This window comes from Canis lupus, chromosome 19 (assembly GCF_048164855.1).
Source record: "Canis lupus baileyi chromosome 19, mCanLup2.hap1, whole genome shotgun sequence".
Classification (NCBI taxonomy): Eukaryota; Metazoa; Chordata; class Mammalia; order Carnivora; family Canidae; genus Canis; species Canis lupus.
This window is the reverse complement of record NC_132856.1, coordinates 40927610-40944914: the sequence shown is the minus strand read 5'-3', so window position 1 is coordinate 40944914 and position 17305 is coordinate 40927610. Positions and strand designations below refer to the sequence as shown.

General features: G+C 41.0%; 1 protein-coding gene across 5 annotated transcripts in view; it reads left to right on the top strand.

Annotated features, from left to right (window-relative positions):
* Positions 1–17305, top strand: part of RBM6 (RNA binding motif protein 6) — a 124849-nt gene that overhangs the window by 53172 nt on the left and 54372 nt on the right. For 3 of the 5 annotated variants that reach the window (XM_072786148.1, XM_072786147.1, XM_072786149.1), the window contains exon 6: positions 13–86. The exons of the other annotated variants lie outside the window; for them this stretch is intronic. In XM_072786148.1, the coding sequence (XP_072642249.1) occupies positions 13–86 (74 nt within the window). The remainder of the gene's footprint in view (positions 1–12; positions 87–17305) is intronic. 5 annotated transcript variants of the gene reach the window in all.

The following is a 17305-nucleotide window of genomic DNA, read 5'->3' as shown; positions in this document are numbered from 1 at the left end:
TGCTGTCCCCAGGTTACGACTATGGCTATGTCTGCGTGGAGTTTTCACTCTTGGAAGATGCCATCGGATGCATGGAGGCCAACCAGGTTGCTTTATACTTCGGTCAAATGATGCTGGAAGGATATATTTTTTATGTACGGGGAGGGAGGGTATCAAATGATTGAACTTTGGAAAGGTACCAGAAATCTGTATTTGGAGCATACCAAATTCCAACCAGAAAGCAGTTGTGAAGAGAAACTTTACAAGAGGCTGGGAAGGTTTCTCTAGCAGAGTTAATGGGCACAAGTGTATTTTAAAAACTGGAGCCCAGTTGCAGTTGGACTAGATGACAAAGACAGTAGATGGGAAAAAAATGACAGGTCTGGAGTGCTTCCCATTGGAATGTGATTGATTAGGAGATCTTAATGCAAAGAATGATCCTTGACTGTCTGTGATCTTAAGGATCTGCCTGGCACAGGAATTCTAGATCAGTACTTATACCTAGACCTAGGGTCAGGGCCGCTGATGGCAACACCTGTGGCACTTAGGTCCTACTTGCATGTGCTACTTTCTCAAGAGGGCCATCAGGAAGGAGAAAGAGGAGTGGATTGTTGTGTGTAGTGCATTTATCATGGTTCTTTAAAAATTGGAGTTTCGTACTCAAGTTCTTGGCTGCCTATCGTCAGAGCTGGTGAATCTGAATCTTTACTTACCTTATGTTTGAAACATCTAGATGTATTCAGCTTGCCACCTAGAACTGTCATTTGGACTTTTAATTGAAGCCTGCCTGTTGGTTTTGGAATTATGAAATGGATAGAATCCTTGTCATGGTGTTTCCTTGGGGGAAGTTATTTTCTTTGTGGTGTCTTAGTTTCTCCATCTGTAAAGTAGGAGAAAGAAGCTTAATAATACAGTTTGATATTTATGTACCCACTGCTGTTACTTAACGGTGAATGCAGTGTGCCCAAGATCTTAATTAAGGCTCTGCTAGAGAAGAGTAGTATTGCATGAGAACTCTTCCTCTCTTGTAGCCTGATGCCCTTTCGTCAGCTTTGTTCCATTCAGCATGGCTCATTACACTTAACCTTCTCCCTTCTTTGGCCATGTTCTCCCCTTATGGGGAGATGGCACCTATAAATCCTTTGGGAGCAAGCGCTATTTAGAGGAAATTTGATGTACCTATTGTTACCAATAGGTAATACCTATTGTTATTAGTATAAATATTGTTAGATCCTCAGAGAATGACTGGATTACAACCACAATCCTCTTGATGGAGTTCTTTTTTTTTTTTTTTTTGACGAAGTTCTTATTGACTGATTGGTTCATTGTCCATCATTAAGCCAGTCATTTAATGGATGTTATGTGCCAGCTACCAATATTTTGAGAGAAGAATGAAGGTCCCAATCTTTATGCTTATGGTTGGTTCCATTCTGACTGCCTGTCCTACTTGAGAACACTTACTTAATTCGTGAACATCTTGTTATCAGTGAATAGTCATTAAGTCCTTTGCCACTGTGCTAAATAATACTATGAGTGGTGGAAATATAAATGGGGGAGCCATGGCAGATGCTATTCTCTTTTGTAGCGTTCTCCCAACTGTGTGTTGCTCCTGGAGAGGTATTACTTTTTATCAGAGCTGTTTGGTCTTTAATCTTAAAAAATAACAATATTGTGTTTTAACTGCCTCTTCCTTCTATCACAACAAAAAAGTCCTGTCTGAAATTTCTAGCCCCTTTTAGAGAGAAGTGTTACATAGAACTAGGACAGCCTTTTTTTAAAAACAAAATTTAGGGGATCCCTGGGTGGCGCAGCAGTTTGGCGCCTGCCTTTGGCTCAGGGCTCGATCCTGGAGACCGGGGATCGAATCCCATGTCGGGCTCCCGGTGCATGGAGCCTGCTTCTCTCTCTGCCTGTGTCTCTGCCTCTCTCTCTCTCTCTCTGTGACTATCGTAAATAAATAAATAAAATTAAAAAAAATAAAAAAATAAAAAAAATAAAAACAAAATTTATCCTAGGCAGGGTTTCTTTTCGAGCAATATGTGGAAAAATGTTTATTTACACAGCAGTATTGAGGGGGTGTGGTCTTTAGTCATCTATACTCCCACCCTCCCTACACTTTCTCTGAACATTCTTAGGGTTCCCAAATCCCTGATGATTGACCCTTGCCCCATGAATGAGATGCCAGAACAAAGCAAGAGCAGTGCCAAAATTTTTTCGGGGTGAAATAGGATGTTTTGACAGGTAGCTGTCCTTAGGCATATGTACCATAAGGTACTCTGTGCAGAAGTACAAATAAGAGACAGCTTGTATCTTACAGGAACTTAGACCAAGGGAAGTGACAGACATTAGGTGGTAGTCATAGATCCCATAGGATGTTCTCTCAGATTCCAAATTTTTGTATGATCTCATTTTTTTTTTTTTTTTTTTTAATTCATGAGAGACACACATAGAGAGAGAGAGGCAGAGACACAGACAGAGGGAGAAGCAGGCTCCATGCAGGGAGCCTGACATGGGACTCGATCCCAGGACTCCAGGATCATGCCCTGGGCTGAACTGCTGGGCCACTCAGGCTGCCTTGTATGATCTCATTTTTAATATTCACTAGAATAATTATTTAATAAGGTAGCACCATATCCTTAGTCAGTCAACCTCCTTTCCTAGTTTTATATTCTTCCCCTAGTCATAGGACACAGCGTAGACTGCTAGCACTGCCATACAACAGACTCCTCTTGCTGAACTGTACAGATTTCATGATCCACTCACCATCCTTCTAGTAATCTTTACCACTCATCAGGGCAGAACTTAGCAGCTGTCTGTCTGGGGAATTCATTTCTAGCAGAGGTCTGTCAGCTTGTACCTTCATCTCTGTCTAGGAGAAATAGGAAGCCAGCAAACACTGTGAGGCAGGGTTTTTTATTCTACTCCTACTGGGAAGGGTATTTCTAACAGCGTCATGTACCCTGGGCTTTCTTTGTTGACCAAGTCCCTGCGGTTTGAGGGTGAATATTATCTCCTTTTGCCGTGTGTGCCATTTCACTGGGGGACTTAGGGAGGGGAGTAAGAAGCATTGTATTAGAGTATTGATCCCTTCAGTGGTTGCCCAGTTGTACCAGCTCTTTCAAGCAGTTGTCAGTTGATCTAAAGAAATTAGCATTTTCTTTTTTTACTTTTCTTTCCTTTTCTTTTCTTTTCTTTTCTTTTCTTTTCTTTTCTTTCTTTCTTTCTTTCTTTCTTTCTTTCTTTCTTTCTTTCTTTCTTTCTTTCTTTCTTTCTTTCTTTCTTTCGACTTTATTTATTCATTAGAGAGAGAGAGAGAGAGGCAGAGACACAGGCAGAGGGAGAAGCAGGCTCCATGCAGGGAGCCCGATGTGGGACTTGAACTTGGGACTACGGGAACATGCCCTGAGCCAAAGGCAGATGCTCAACAACTGAGCCACCCAGGCATCCCAGCATTTTATTTTCTTCCATTTGCAGGTGTGATGTTTGTTGTCGGTTCTCAATCACATGTTTACTGAAATGCTCTTATGAAGGGTAGCTCTGGAAGAAGAATTCATTTCTCTGGAATATTTACTCAACTTTCTTAGCATTGGTGGCCTTCTTTAGAAAGATGACTTGGCTATATGATAGAATCATCCTGACTTTACAAAGTGGAAAAAAAATATGCCATTATCACCTAACATGAAGATTCTTTCAGACACTGGCCTTTGCTGGTGCGGGGGGGTTGGGGGGGATGAAGGCTGTAGAATCCATGAAGTTTTATGAAATAGTGTTTTTTATGTCAACAAAGTTAAGAGAGTTTAGGTTTTTGAAGATACCAGGATGTAAAGGGTGTTTCTGAAGATAATGTGAAGGAAACCAAAACTGAAATGGTGTCTCTGAGTAAAATGAGATCACCAGGGAAAGCTTTGTTCTGGAGGATGGGAAGACTGAGGCCATAGTGGAAAAAATGGGTGAAAACTTAATTTGTTGGAATCATTTTCAAGTTGTATTTAGGTTGTGTACATTCCAGGTAACAAAAAAGTGGTAACCTTTTAATCCTGCAAGGTTGTGGTTTTGCCTAAACCCATACCCCAAAACTACTTCACTGAAGAGAATGTGGCACCCCATCCAGAACTCAGCTGTATGACTTGTGGCTTAAATCATGGGATTTTTCCTCGAAACTTCAATTTTAGTACCTTTTCCTGATTGCCCTCTGTAAGGTTATTGGTGAGAAACAGAAAGAAAAATACATTCTAAAATGAATGTAAATGTAAATCAGTAGTTACTGAAGATTTTTGCTCTCAGGATATTTAAGAAAATTACAGTTCTGGGGATCCCTGGATGGTGCAGTGGTTTGGCACCTGCCTTTGGCCCAGGGTGCAATCCTGGAGACCCGGGATCAAATCTCGTATCGGGCTCCCTGCGTGGAGCCTGCTTCTCCCTTGCCTGTGTCTCTGCCTCTCTCTCTCTCTCTCTCTCATGAATAAATAAATGAAATCTTAAAAAAAAAAAAAGAAAAAAAAAGAAAATTACAGTTCTATTTAGTAATTGAGTCTTGACTGGCATGAGGCAGTATATCCTAGTAATTAAATACATGGAGGCAGACTACCTGGGATTGCATTCCTGTTCTATCACCTTCATCTGTGTGATTGGACAAGTGGCTTAACATCTTTGTGTCCTAGTGTCCTCTCATACTTCTTGGGATTAAATGAGTTAATGCATGTAGGGTGATTAGAACCAGGCCTGGCACACAGTGAACACTGAGTCAGTATTTGTTATTATCATAACAACTTTGCATCTGACTGGAACAAGAAAGTCTTAAGTTACAGCAGCTTCAGTCTTGGCTTCATGGGATATCTAGCTAAAAAGGGATTTGGTGGTAGTACTCAAGAAGATTATTTTTGTGTCAACAGTATTTCCCATTTAAACTGTTGACTGGGGGGATCCCTGGGTGGCGCAGCGGTTTGGCGCCTGCCTTTGGTCCAGGGCGCGATCCTGGAGACCCGGGATCGAGTCCCACGTCAGGCTCCCGGTGCATGGAGCCTGCTTCTCCCTCTGCCTATGTCTCTGCCTCTCTCTCCTCTGTGTGACTATCATAAATAAATAAAAATTAAAAAAAATAAAAATAAAAAATAAACTGTTGACTGGGACTGATTCTCAGGGGACTGCTTCTAGGTCTTTCTCGGAGCTTCTGCTACATTTGCTGTCAAATCTTAAATTCTCCCAATAGAAGGAGCCAGAGACACACCACATGGAGGACATGGAACATAGCTAGACCACACCAGAAATCTAGCTTGTGGCCTTTTTTTTTTCTTTAAGATTTTATTTATTTATTTATTTATTTTTTAAAGACTTTATTTACTCATGAGAGACGGAGAGAGAGAGAGAGACAGAGACATAGGCAGAGGGAGAAGCAGGCTTCATGCAGGGAGCCTGATGTGGGACTCCATCCCAGAGTCCTGGGATTAAGCCTTGAGCCAAAGGCAGATGCTCAACCACTGAGCCACCCAAGCGTCCCAGATTTTATTTATTTATTTGAGTGAGAGAAAGAATATGAGCTGGGAGAGGGGCAGAGGCAGAAGTAGACTCTCCACTGAGCAGGGAGCCCAATACAGGGCTCAATCCCAGGACGCTGGGATCATTGACCTGAGCCAAAGGCAGGCACTTAACCAGCTGAGCCACCCAGGTGCCCCTAGCATGCGGCTTTAAAACTCTTAAGTTCTGATGACCAGCCCCTGGCTTTACCATATCTCAGACTTTCTGCAATAATCACAAGAGGTGCTCTAAACTGGATTCAGTTTGACTTTCTTGAATCATTAGGCAGTCTTTTGCTTTGTTTTTAGAAAGAGAGTGTATGCATACGTGAGTGATGGGGGTGGGCAGAGAGAGAGAGAGAGAGAGAGACTCTTAAGCAAGATCCATGCCCAGTGCAGAACCATGATTATGAGATCATGACCTGAGCCAAAATCAAGAGTCAGACACTTAACTGACTGAGCCATGTAGGCGCCCCTCATTTTGTCAGTGTTAAGAGAGGACTTCCAGTGTGTCTCCTATGATGAGGTTTATAATTATTTTTGTCATACATGTATATCATGATTCATTTCTGTGGATTGAAGTAATTTAGTTCTTAATTTGTTCTAAGTTGGAAATATGCCTATGAATTTCAGTCTTGTTCTTTGATGTTATACCTATTCTTTCAGCTGGTATTTGTAGTTAATGTTTATACTTTTTATAAAAATGGAGTTGTGTGAAGTGCTAATTTTCAGTCTTGTGGACTTTTGGAACTTGATTACAGATAGTTATTGGAAAAAAAGACAAGCAGAATATGTATAATTCTAATTAACTAGCTCAGGGGTTATACAAAGGCATAGTTCAGTTTGTGATCTTGATTATAACTTTGGTTTATGGTTCTGTATACCTCCAGACAGTATAGGGTTAGGACCACTGAAAAGTTTAGAATTCCAGCTTTATCACTTCTTAGTTCGTTTGTAATTTCTCAGTCTCAGTGTCTCACTTGTAAAATGGAAGGATAATCATAGTACCCACCTCAGAGCAGCTGTGAGATTAGAGTGATGTATGTGAAGCGCCTGGTACAGTCAGCCTTTGGTGGCTGCTCACTACCAAAAGAGGTACTGAAGAGAATGATTCTATGACACTGGACCCTGCTTGGTTGTCTTCCTTTTCCTTGGCTGCTTATTCACCTCTTGGGAGCCTGAGAAGTGATAATGATGCTTTGGGTGGCAGCTAGATGTTTGGCAGCCAATTCTGATGGTGCTGTTGCCCATTGCCTCTACCATGAGACTAGGTTTCCTGGACTGAAAGTGAAAACAAGGCTGTGTAGCATCTGTCCCATTGGTGTCTGCAGGATGAGTGCACAGGCATCCAGGCATGTGAGGGAAGAAGAACCTGGCCATGCCAGTACTCCTGGGGGTGGGGAGCCTTGTTTAGAGCCTAGCATTGCTGGTAGTTCACCCATCACAGAATTCTCTTAGGCTTCCTGTGGCATTCAGTGTTATTAGGCAGTTTCTCCACTTGAGCCGAACTTGGAGTATATTATAATGTGTCTTTGTGTCTCCTTCTCCCCAGGCCAAGTGTTCGGGTGCTGTTGTTTTACCTTCTAACTCATTTCGTATGAGTATATATTATATATAATATGAACTTCTTTCCTGTTAAGAGTATTGATGGTATGATTTTGATAATCGTGGATAAGCTTATCTAGATTAATAATTATTTTTTAAGATTTTATTTATTAATGAGACACACAGAGAGAGTGCGGCAGAGACACAGGCAGAGGGAGAAGCAGGCCCCATGCAGGGAGCCCAATGGCGGTACTCAATCCTGGTTCTCCAGGATCAGGCCCTGGGCTGAAGACAGTGCTAAACCACCGATCCACCCGGGCTGCCCAAGATTAATAATTTTTAATCTCACATTGTGAGATTAGCCATGCTAATGTTATATACTAATGCCATATATTTTACCAAATTCTGTGACTAAGTGAAATTTGTGTTTAATTTGTATAAATCCTATTTCCAAAGGAATATAAATAGAGAAAGAAGTTTATCACAGAATGTAGATTACTGGGGGCTCAGTTGGTCAAGTGTCTGACTCTTGATTTCAGCTCAGGGCATGGTCTCAGGATTATGAGATCAAGTGCACATTGGGCTCTGTGCTCAGCATGGAGTCAGCTTGTCCCTCTCCCTCAGCTCCCCACCCCCCACCCCCGCACTCGCACTCTCTCTCTCTAAAATAAATAAATACAATCTTTTTAAAAAAAAGAAAGTAGGGGAACGCCTGGGTGGATCAGCAGTTGAGCATCTGCCTTCTGCTCAGGTCATGATCCCAGTCCCAGGATCAAGTCCCACATCGGGCTCCCTGTGAGGAGCCTGCTTCTCTCTCTGCCTATGTCTCTGCCTCTCTCTCTGTGTCTCTCATGAATAAATAAATAAAATCTTTAAAAAAAAAAAGAAAGAAAGTAGGTTATCGGTTACCAGCCACTTAGGGAGAAGTACTCTCAAGAGGGAATAGTGAATGACTCCTAATGGGTAATAGAGTCTCTTTTGAGGATGATTAAATCGTCTAGAATTAGGGATCCCTGGGTGGCGCAGCGGTTTAGCGCCTGCCTTTGGCCCAGGGCGCGATCCTGGAGACCCGGGATCGAATCCCACGTCGGGCTCCTGGTGCATGGAGCCTGCTTCTCCCTCTGCCTCTCTCTCTCTCTCTCTCTCTGTGACTATCATAAATAAATAAAAAAATTTAAAAAAAAATCGTCTAGAATTAGATAGTAGTGATCATTGACCAAATTTGTGAATATACTAAAACCCATTGCATTGTAGAAAGCACAATAAAAGAGTGAATTTTATGATGTGCAAACTGTATCTCAATTTTAAAAAGTTTTTAAACTTAGCATGGAATTTGGTTTAGGGTGCCAGTCCAATGGGAATGAGTCCAGGTCTAAAATAAAACATGGATTCATTTACTCCCTCAAAAAAAGTATCTGTCAATTTGTCGGGAAGCTAGAGATTTAGAACTTCAATCTTAAAATGTAAAAGAAGAATTTCTTTGCTAATTGTATCTACTTACCACAGAAGAACACTTAAGCTGAAAATCTGAAAGATGATGATTAAATTGATAACCACATTTGAAGTGGCCACGTGGCTTGTGCACAGTAGTTGCTTGGTAGAGTTGAATAGGCTTTCTGCTTTAGTATCCCTATAGTTAGAAGTTAATGAAAGAACTATTTGAAGTAGATTTGAAATAAAAATGCCTCTTAGGAAATCCTTGGGCTACTTTTTAGAGGTAACATTGCTGTAACCAGATGGTTAGTAGGTACCAATGTGGATCTTTCCTATTTTCCTGGAATTGTTAACCAAAGCTCAAAGTGGGGTGAGGAAGACCAGTTACTTCCCTGTGTATCTTTCTTAGAAGCTTCTTTCCAGCAGAATTGACATTTTGGCTTTCATGTTTGACCTGTAGTACATAGGGAATACAGAATCCACCCATTTTAATTATAAGTCGAAGTTTTTAGTTAATTTTCCAAGTTGTGCAGCTGTCATCATAACCTAGTTTTAGAACATCTTCATTATTCCAATAAGATCGCTGTTTTGGTTTTTTGTTTTGTTTTGTTTTGTTTTAGAGAAAGTATGCTTGCATGTGAGAAAGTGGGGAGGGGTCGGGGCAGAAGGAGAGAGAGAATCCCAAGCAGGCTCCACGGCCAACGAGGGGCTTGATCCCACAACCTTGAGATAACCCAAGCCAAATCAAGAATCAGACACTAAACAACTGAGCCACCCAGGGCGTTCATTTAAAAAAAAAAAAAAAAAAATTTCAGACTTACTAAAAGTTGCAAAAACAATAGAAAGAATTTCTATGTGCTTTGTACCCAGATTCAGCAAATGTTAACCTTTTTTGAATTTTGAATGCAGATATTTTTGATTAGCAGTGTCCCCTTCTCTTGGAAAGAGGCATCATTGGACTTGTCCTCCCACCAGACCCTCCTTTGGTGGTTGAAGGTACTCTTTGGTAGGGGAAGATACATGAGTGTCTGGTGGGTGGAGTGGATGCTTTAGAAGATATTTGGGGCTTAAGCTATCTTCTCAGTGTTCCCCAGAGGATCCCCTGCTGGGCAAGAACTAAAGTTGGGGTTGATATTGAGGGATGGGAAGTAGGGCCAGATTCAAACTGCTCATTCATGGGCACTTGTGAAGTTTTTATGGGGCTTTTCACTAAACTAGCAAATGTGTTCCCCCATGAGAGAGCAGACATTTGGATACCTGATACTCAAAAAGGGACTTCATGCTAGTTAGCACTAAACCAAGAAGCAATGCCAGCTAGGAGAAAGGAGAGACTGGCCTGATAATGTTTCTGTAAGACAGTTCTTTTTTTTTTTTTAAGATTTTATTTATTTATTCATAGAGAGGGAGAGACACAGGCAGAGGGAGAAGCAGACTCCATGCAGAGAGCGTGACCTGGGACTCGATCCAGGGTCTCCAGGATCACGCCCTGGGCTGCAGATGGCGCTAAACCGCTGCACCACCGGGGCTGCCCAAGACAGTAGTTCTTAATAGCGTGGGGGATAGAGTGGGAAGAAAACACCTCCTTCTCCCTTCCCCAGCAATTGAACATCGGGCAATGTCTGGAGACATTTTTGTTGTTGCTACTGGCATCTATTGGGTGGAGGCCAGGGATGCTGCTGAACATCCTGCAATGCACAGGACAGCCCCCATATGAAGAATTACCTGCTTTCAAATGTCAGTAATACTGAGGTTGAGAACCTCTGGTACAAAGGGACTGATGATTCTGGTACTTGTGGTTAGAGAATGACCCATCTTGCCATTTGTTGTCTCTTAATGAATCATCTTTCTCCTTGCCTTCCTCCTGGTCCTAACAGTGGGGACTAGGGGGTGGGATTAACAGTGTAGCAAGAATGTGGACACTGTTCCTGCTCCCACTCCAGAGTAGCAATCCCATACCCAGCTTGTGCTCTTGAGAAAGGAGCTTTAGAATGAGACCTGTTTGATAGATTGACCATCAAATAACCAAAGATGATGTTTAGACCCAGCCTTAGATGTGACTGAGATACATATGAAATACATATTTTTTATCTTAGTAAAATAGCACTTTGCTGTAAATGGGACCTACTCTGCTAGATGACACTGATTGATCTGTCTGGAATCACATTGGAAGTATCAAAAGCAACTCATTTTAACTTTTGTTAACATGATGAATATGGAGCACCTCCCACATGCAAGATGCTGAGCTAGGTAGTATACATTTACTAATCAAATGGACACATTTCCAGTGGGATGAGGCTGTTTAAAAGTTTTAATTGGGCAGCCAGGTGGCTCAGCGGTTTAGCGCTGTCTTCAGCCCACAGTGTGATCCTGGAGACCCGGGATCAAATCCCACATCAGGCTCCCTGCATGGAGCCTGCTTCTCCCTCTGCCTGTGTCTGTGCCCCTCTCTCTCTGTCTTTCATGAATAAATAAAATCTTTAAAAATAAAAAAATAAAAGTTTTAAATGTTTTTAATTTGTTTTTTAATTTAAATTCAATTAATTAACATATAATGTATTATTGATTTCAGAGGTATAAGTCAGTGGTTCATCAATCTTATATAATACCCAAGGCGCATTATATGCCCACCTTAATGTCCATCACCCAGTTAGCCCATCCCTCAAACCCTTCCCCTCCAGCAATCCTCAGTTTGTTTCCTATGATTAAAAGTCTCTTTTGGTTTGTCTTCATCTCTGATTTCGTCTTGTTTTATTTTTTCCCCTCTTCCCCTATGATCCCCTGGTTTGTTTCTTAAATTCCACATATAAGTGAGATCATATGATAATTGTCTTTCTCTGATTGACTTATTTCACTTAGAAATAGAGCATAATATCCTTTAGTTCCATCCATGTCATTGCAAACGGGAAGATTTCATTCTTTTTTGGTAGCTGAGTAGTATTCCATTGTATGTATGTGTGTGTGTGTGTATATATATCTCACATCTTTATCCATTCATCTAGGATCATCGATGGACATCTAGGCTCTTTCCATAGTTTGGCTATTGTGGACATTGCTGCTATAAACATTGGAGTGCAGATGCCCCTTCAGATCACTACATTTGTATTTTTGAGGTAAATCCCTAGTAGTGTAATTTCTGGGCCATAGGGTAGGTAGCTCTATTTTCAACTTTTTGAGGAAGCTCAGTATTGTTTTCCAGAGTGGCTGCACCAGCTTGCATTCCCACCAACAGTGTAAGAGGGTTACCCTTTCTCCACATCCTTGCCAACATGTTATCTCCTGACTTGTTAATTTTAGCCAGTCTAATAGGTGTAAGGTGGTATCACATTGTGATTTTGATTTGTATTTCTCTGATGCTGAGTGATGTTGAGCATTTTTTTTTTTTTTGAGATTTTATTTATTCATGAGAGAGAGAGAGAGAGAGAGAGAGAGGGAGGGAGGGAGGGGCAGAGACACAGACAGAAAGAGAAGCAGGCCCCATGCGGGGAGCCCATGTGGGACTGGATCCCGGGTCTCCAGGATCAGGCCCCAGGCCGAAGGTGGCGCTAAACTGCTGAGCCACCTCGGCTGCCCAATGTTGAGCATTTTTTAATGTGTCTGTTGACCATTTGTGTTTCTTCTTTGGAGAAATGTCTGTTCATGTCTTCTTTCCATTTCTTCTTTGGATTATTTGTTCTTTGGATGTTGAGTTTGACTAGTTCTGTATAGATTTTGAATACTAGCCCTTTACCTGATAAGACATTTGCAAATATCTTCTCCTGCAATGCACAGGACAGCCCCCATACGAAGGAGTTTTCTTCTGGTTTCTATAGATTGTCTTTTGGTTTTGTCAACTCTTTCCTTTGCTGTGCAAAAGCTTTTTATCTTGATAAGTCCCAATACTTCATTTTTACCTCTGTTTTCCTTGCCTTTGGAGATGTGTCTAAGAAGAAGTTGCTGTGCCCGAGGTCACAGAGGTTGCTGCCTGTGTTCTCCTCTAGGATTTTGATGGATTCCTATCTTACATTTAGGTCTTTCATCCATTTGAGCCTATATTTGTGTATCGTATAACGAAATGGTCCAGTTTCATTCTTCTGCGTGTAGCTGTCGAGTTGTCCCAACACCATTTGTTGAAGAGACTTTTTTCCATTGGATATTCTTTTCCTGCTTTGTTGAAGGTTAGTTGACCATAGAGTTGAGGGTCCATTTCCAGCTTCTCTATTCTGTTCCATTGATCTATGTGTCTGTGTTTGTGCGAATACCATATTGTCTTCATAATTATAGCTTTAGGGGCACTTGCATGGCTCAATTGGTTGAGCATCTCCCTTTGGCTTGTGGCTTGTGGTCCCAGGGTTCTGGGATTGAGCCCCCATATAGGGCTCCTTGTTCACTGAGGAGCTTGCTTCTCCCTCTCCCTCTGCCTGCAGCTCCCCCGGCTTCTGCTCTCTCTCTCTCTGTCAAGTAAATAAATAAAATCTTAAACAAAAAAAAAAAGATAATTACAGCCTTGTGATAGAACTTGAAGTCTGGGATTGTGATGCCATCAGTTTTGGGTTTCTTTCTTTTTCTTTTTTTTTTTTTTTTAAGATTTTATTTATTTATTTATTCATGAGCGACACAGAGAGAGAGACAGAGACATGGGCAGAGAGAGAAGCAGGCTCCCTACAGGGAGCCCAATGTGGGACTCAATCTTGAGACTATGGGATCACAATCTGAACTGAAAGCAGACCCTCAGACACTGAGCCACCCAGGTGTCCCTGGTTTTCTTTTTCAACATTCCTTTGGCTATTCAGGATCTTTTCTGGTTCCATATAAATTTTAGGATTATTTGTTTTAGCTCTGTGAAAAAGAAGTTAATGGTATTTTGATAGGGATTGCGTTGAATGTATAGATTGCTCTAGGTAGCATAGACATTTTAACAGTATTTGTTCTTCCAGTCCAAGAGCATGGAATGTTTTTCCATTTCTTTGTGTCTTCCTCAATTTCTTTCATAAGTGTTCTGTAGTTTTTAGAGTACAGAAGTAAAGGTACCTCTTTGCTTTGATTTATTCATAGGTATCTTACGGTTTTGGGTGCAATTGTAAATGGGATTGATTCCTTAATTTCTCTTTCTTCAATCTCATTGTTAGTAGATAGAAATGCAACTGACTTCTGTGCATTGATTTTGTATCCTGCCACATTGGTGAATTCTATATGAGTTCTAGCAATTTTGGGATGGAGTCTTTTGGGTTTTTCACATACAGTATCATGTCATTTGTGAAGGGTGAAAGTTTGAGTACTTCTTTGCCAATTTGAATGCCTTTATTTCTTTTTGTTGTCTGATTGCTGAAGCTAGGACTTCTTGTACTATGTTGAACAACTGTGATGAGAGTGGACACCTGCTGTGTTATGACTCTAGGGCAAAAGCTCTCATTTTTTCCCATTAAGAATGGTATTTGCTGTGGGTTTTTCGTATATGGCTTTTATGATTGAGACATTTTCCCTCATCCCTACACTGTGAAGAGTTTTAATCAAGAAAGGATGCTATACTTTGTCAGATGCTTTTTCTGCATCTGTTGAGAGGATCATATGGTCCTTGTCCTTTTATTTATTTATTTATTCATTCATGAGAGACACACAGAGAGAGAGAGAGAGGCAGAGACCTAGGCAGAGGAAGAAGCAATCTTCATGCAAGGAACCCGATGTGGGACTCAATCCTGGATCCCGGGATTATGCCCTGAGCCAAAGGCAGACGCTCAACCACTGAGCCACCCAGGCATCCCTTTGTCCTTTCTTTTATTAATGTAGTATATCACATTGATTTGTGATTGTTGAACCACTTTTGTAGCCCAACAATAAATTCCACTTGGTCATGATGAATAATCCTTTTTAATGTACTGTTGGATGCTATTGACCAGTATTTTGGTAAGAATTTTGGCATCCGTGGGCAGCTCCAGGTGGCTCAGTGGTTTAGCACTGCCTTCAGCCCAGGGCCTGATCCTGGAGACCCGGGATTGAGTCCCACGTCAGGCTCCCTGCATGGAGCCTGCTTCTCCATCTGCCTGTGTCTCTGCCTCTCTTTCTCTCTGTGTCTCTCATGAATAAATAAAATCTTAAAAAAAAAAAAAAAAAGAATTTTGGCATCCATGTTCATCAGGGATATTGGTCCGTAATTCTCTTTTTTGGCAGGGTCTTTGTTTGGGATCAAGGTAATGCCGGCCCCATAGAAAGAGTTTGGAAGTTTTCCTTCCATTTTATTTTTTGAAACAGCGTCAGAAGAATAGGTATTAATTCTTTAAATGTTTGGTGGAATTCCCCTGGGAAACCATCCAGCTCTGAACTCTTGTTTATTGGGAGATTTTTATTTTTATTTTTTAAGGGATAGAGATTTATTAAACAAGGGTTCAAAAAAAGCTCTCAGGAGTGAGAGGGGTCCCAACAGAGTTTTGCCCTATTGGGAGATTTTTTTATTACTCCTTCAGTTTCCTTGGTCACGGTCTGTTCAGGTTTTCTGTTTCAGTTTTGTAGTTTATACATCTCTAGGAATGCATCCATTTCTTTCAGATTGCCTAATTTGTTGGCATATAATTGTTCTTAGAATTGTTTGTATTTCTTCAGTGTTGGTTGTGTTCCGTCCTCTTTCATTTATGATTTTATTTATTTGGGTCCTTTCTCTTTTCCTTTTGATAAATCTGGTAAGGAGTTTAATGATCTTATTAATTCTTTCAAAGAACCAGCTCCTAGTTTCTGGAGACCTTCTTGTTTCTTGAGAAACAAGTATTGCTCTATACTTCCCTTTTAGGACCACCTCTGCTGCATCCCAAAGGTTTTGAACAGTTGTGTTTTCATTCTCATTTGTTTCCATGATTTTTAAAAATTCTTTAGTTTCCTGGTTGACCCATTCATTCTTTAGTAGCATGCTCTTTAGCCTCCGTGTATTTGAGTACATGTATTTGGTACTAGTTGAGACCTGATTTTATGACCCAGTATGTGATCTTTTCTGGAGAATTTTCCATGTGCGCTAGAGAACAGTGTGTACTCTGTTGCTTTAGGATGGAATGCTCTCAGTATATCTGTGAAGTCTATCTGGTTCAGTGTGTCATTCAAGCCCTTGTTTCCTTGTTGATCTGCTGCTTCAATGATCTGTTCACTGCAGTGAGTGGGTTGTTAAAGTTCCCTACTACTAGTGTATTATGACCAATGTGTTTCTTTAGTTTTGTAATTAATTGGTTTATATAATTGGCTGCTCCCATGTTAGGGGCATAAATATTTACAATTGTTAGATCTTCTTGTTGGATAGACCCTTTGTTTTTGATATAGTGTCCTTCCTCGTCTCTTATTACAGTCTTTGGTTTAAAATTTGTCTGATACAAGGGTTGCTATCCCAGCTTTCTTTTGATATCCATTAGCATAATAAATAGTTCTACACCCCCTCACTTTCAATCTGAAGGTGTGTTTAGGTTTAAAATGAGTCTCTTGCAGGTAGCATAGTGATGGAGCTTGCTTTTTTTTTTTTTTTAAGATTTTTATTTATTTATTCGTGAGAGACAGAGACAGACAGAGACAGAGGCAGAGGGAGAAACAGGCTCCATGCAGGGAGCTCAATGGAGTCTCTTGCAGGTAGCATAGTGATGGAGCTTGCTTTTTTTTTTTTTTTTTAAGATTTTTATTTATTTATTCGTGAGAGACAGAGACAGACAGAGACAGAGGCAGAGGGAGAAACAGGCTCCATGCAGGGAGCTCAATGTGGGACTCGATCCCAGAACTCTAGGATTATGCCCTGAGCCAAAGGCAGACCCTAACCGCTAAGCCACCCAGGCATCCTGGATCTTGCTTTTTAATCCAATCTAATACCCTTTGTCTTTTGATTGGGGCATTTAGCCCATTTACATTTAGGGTAATTATTGAAAGATGCAAATTTAGTGCCATTGTATTACTTGTAAAGTCACTGTTTCTGTATATTGTGTCTGTTCCTTGTCTATGTTACTTTTGGGCTCTGTATTCACTTAAAGGATCCCTTTTAAAATTTCTTGCAGGGCTGATTGAGTGATCACAAATTCTTTTAGTTTCTGTTTGTCTTGAAAGCTTTTTATCTCTCCTATTTTTTTTTTAACATTTTATTTATTTATTCATGAGAGACACAGAGAGAAAGCAGAGACACAAGCAGAGGGAGAAAGAGGCTCCTCGGCTCCTCGCTGGGAACCCAATGTGGAACTCGATCCCGGAACTCCGGGATCATGCCCTGACCCGAAGGCAGACGCTCAACCACCCAGGCGCCCCTCTCTCCTTCTATTTTGAATGATACCCTAGTTGGATAGAGTATTCTTGGCTGCATATTTTTTTCTTTTAGCACCCAGAATGTATGTTGCCAGACCTTTCTGGTCTGCCAGGTCTCTGTGGATAGGTCTGCTGCCAGTCCAATGTTTCTACTCTTGTAGATTACAGACCTCTTGTCCCAAACTGCTTTCAGGGTTTTCTCTTTGTCTCTGAGATTTGCAGGTTTCACTATTGTATGTCAGGATGTTGCCCTATTTTTACTGATTTTGAGGAGGGTTTTCTGTGCCTCCTGGACTTGGATGCCTGTTTCCTTCCCAAGAAAAGGGAAGTTGTCCACTATAATTTGCTCCAATATGCCTTCTGCCCCTCTCTCTCTTTCATTGTCTTCTGGGGTCCAAATTATTCTAATATTGTTTCACTTTATAGTATAACTTATCTCTCGAATTCTCCCCTAGTGATCCAGTAGATGTCTGTCTCTCTTTTTCTCAGCTTTAATCTCCGTCCTTTTGTCTTCTATATCACTAATTGTCTCCTCTGTCTCATTTTTTAAGAAAAGATTTTATTTATTTATTCACTCATTCATTCATGAGACAGTGCCTGGC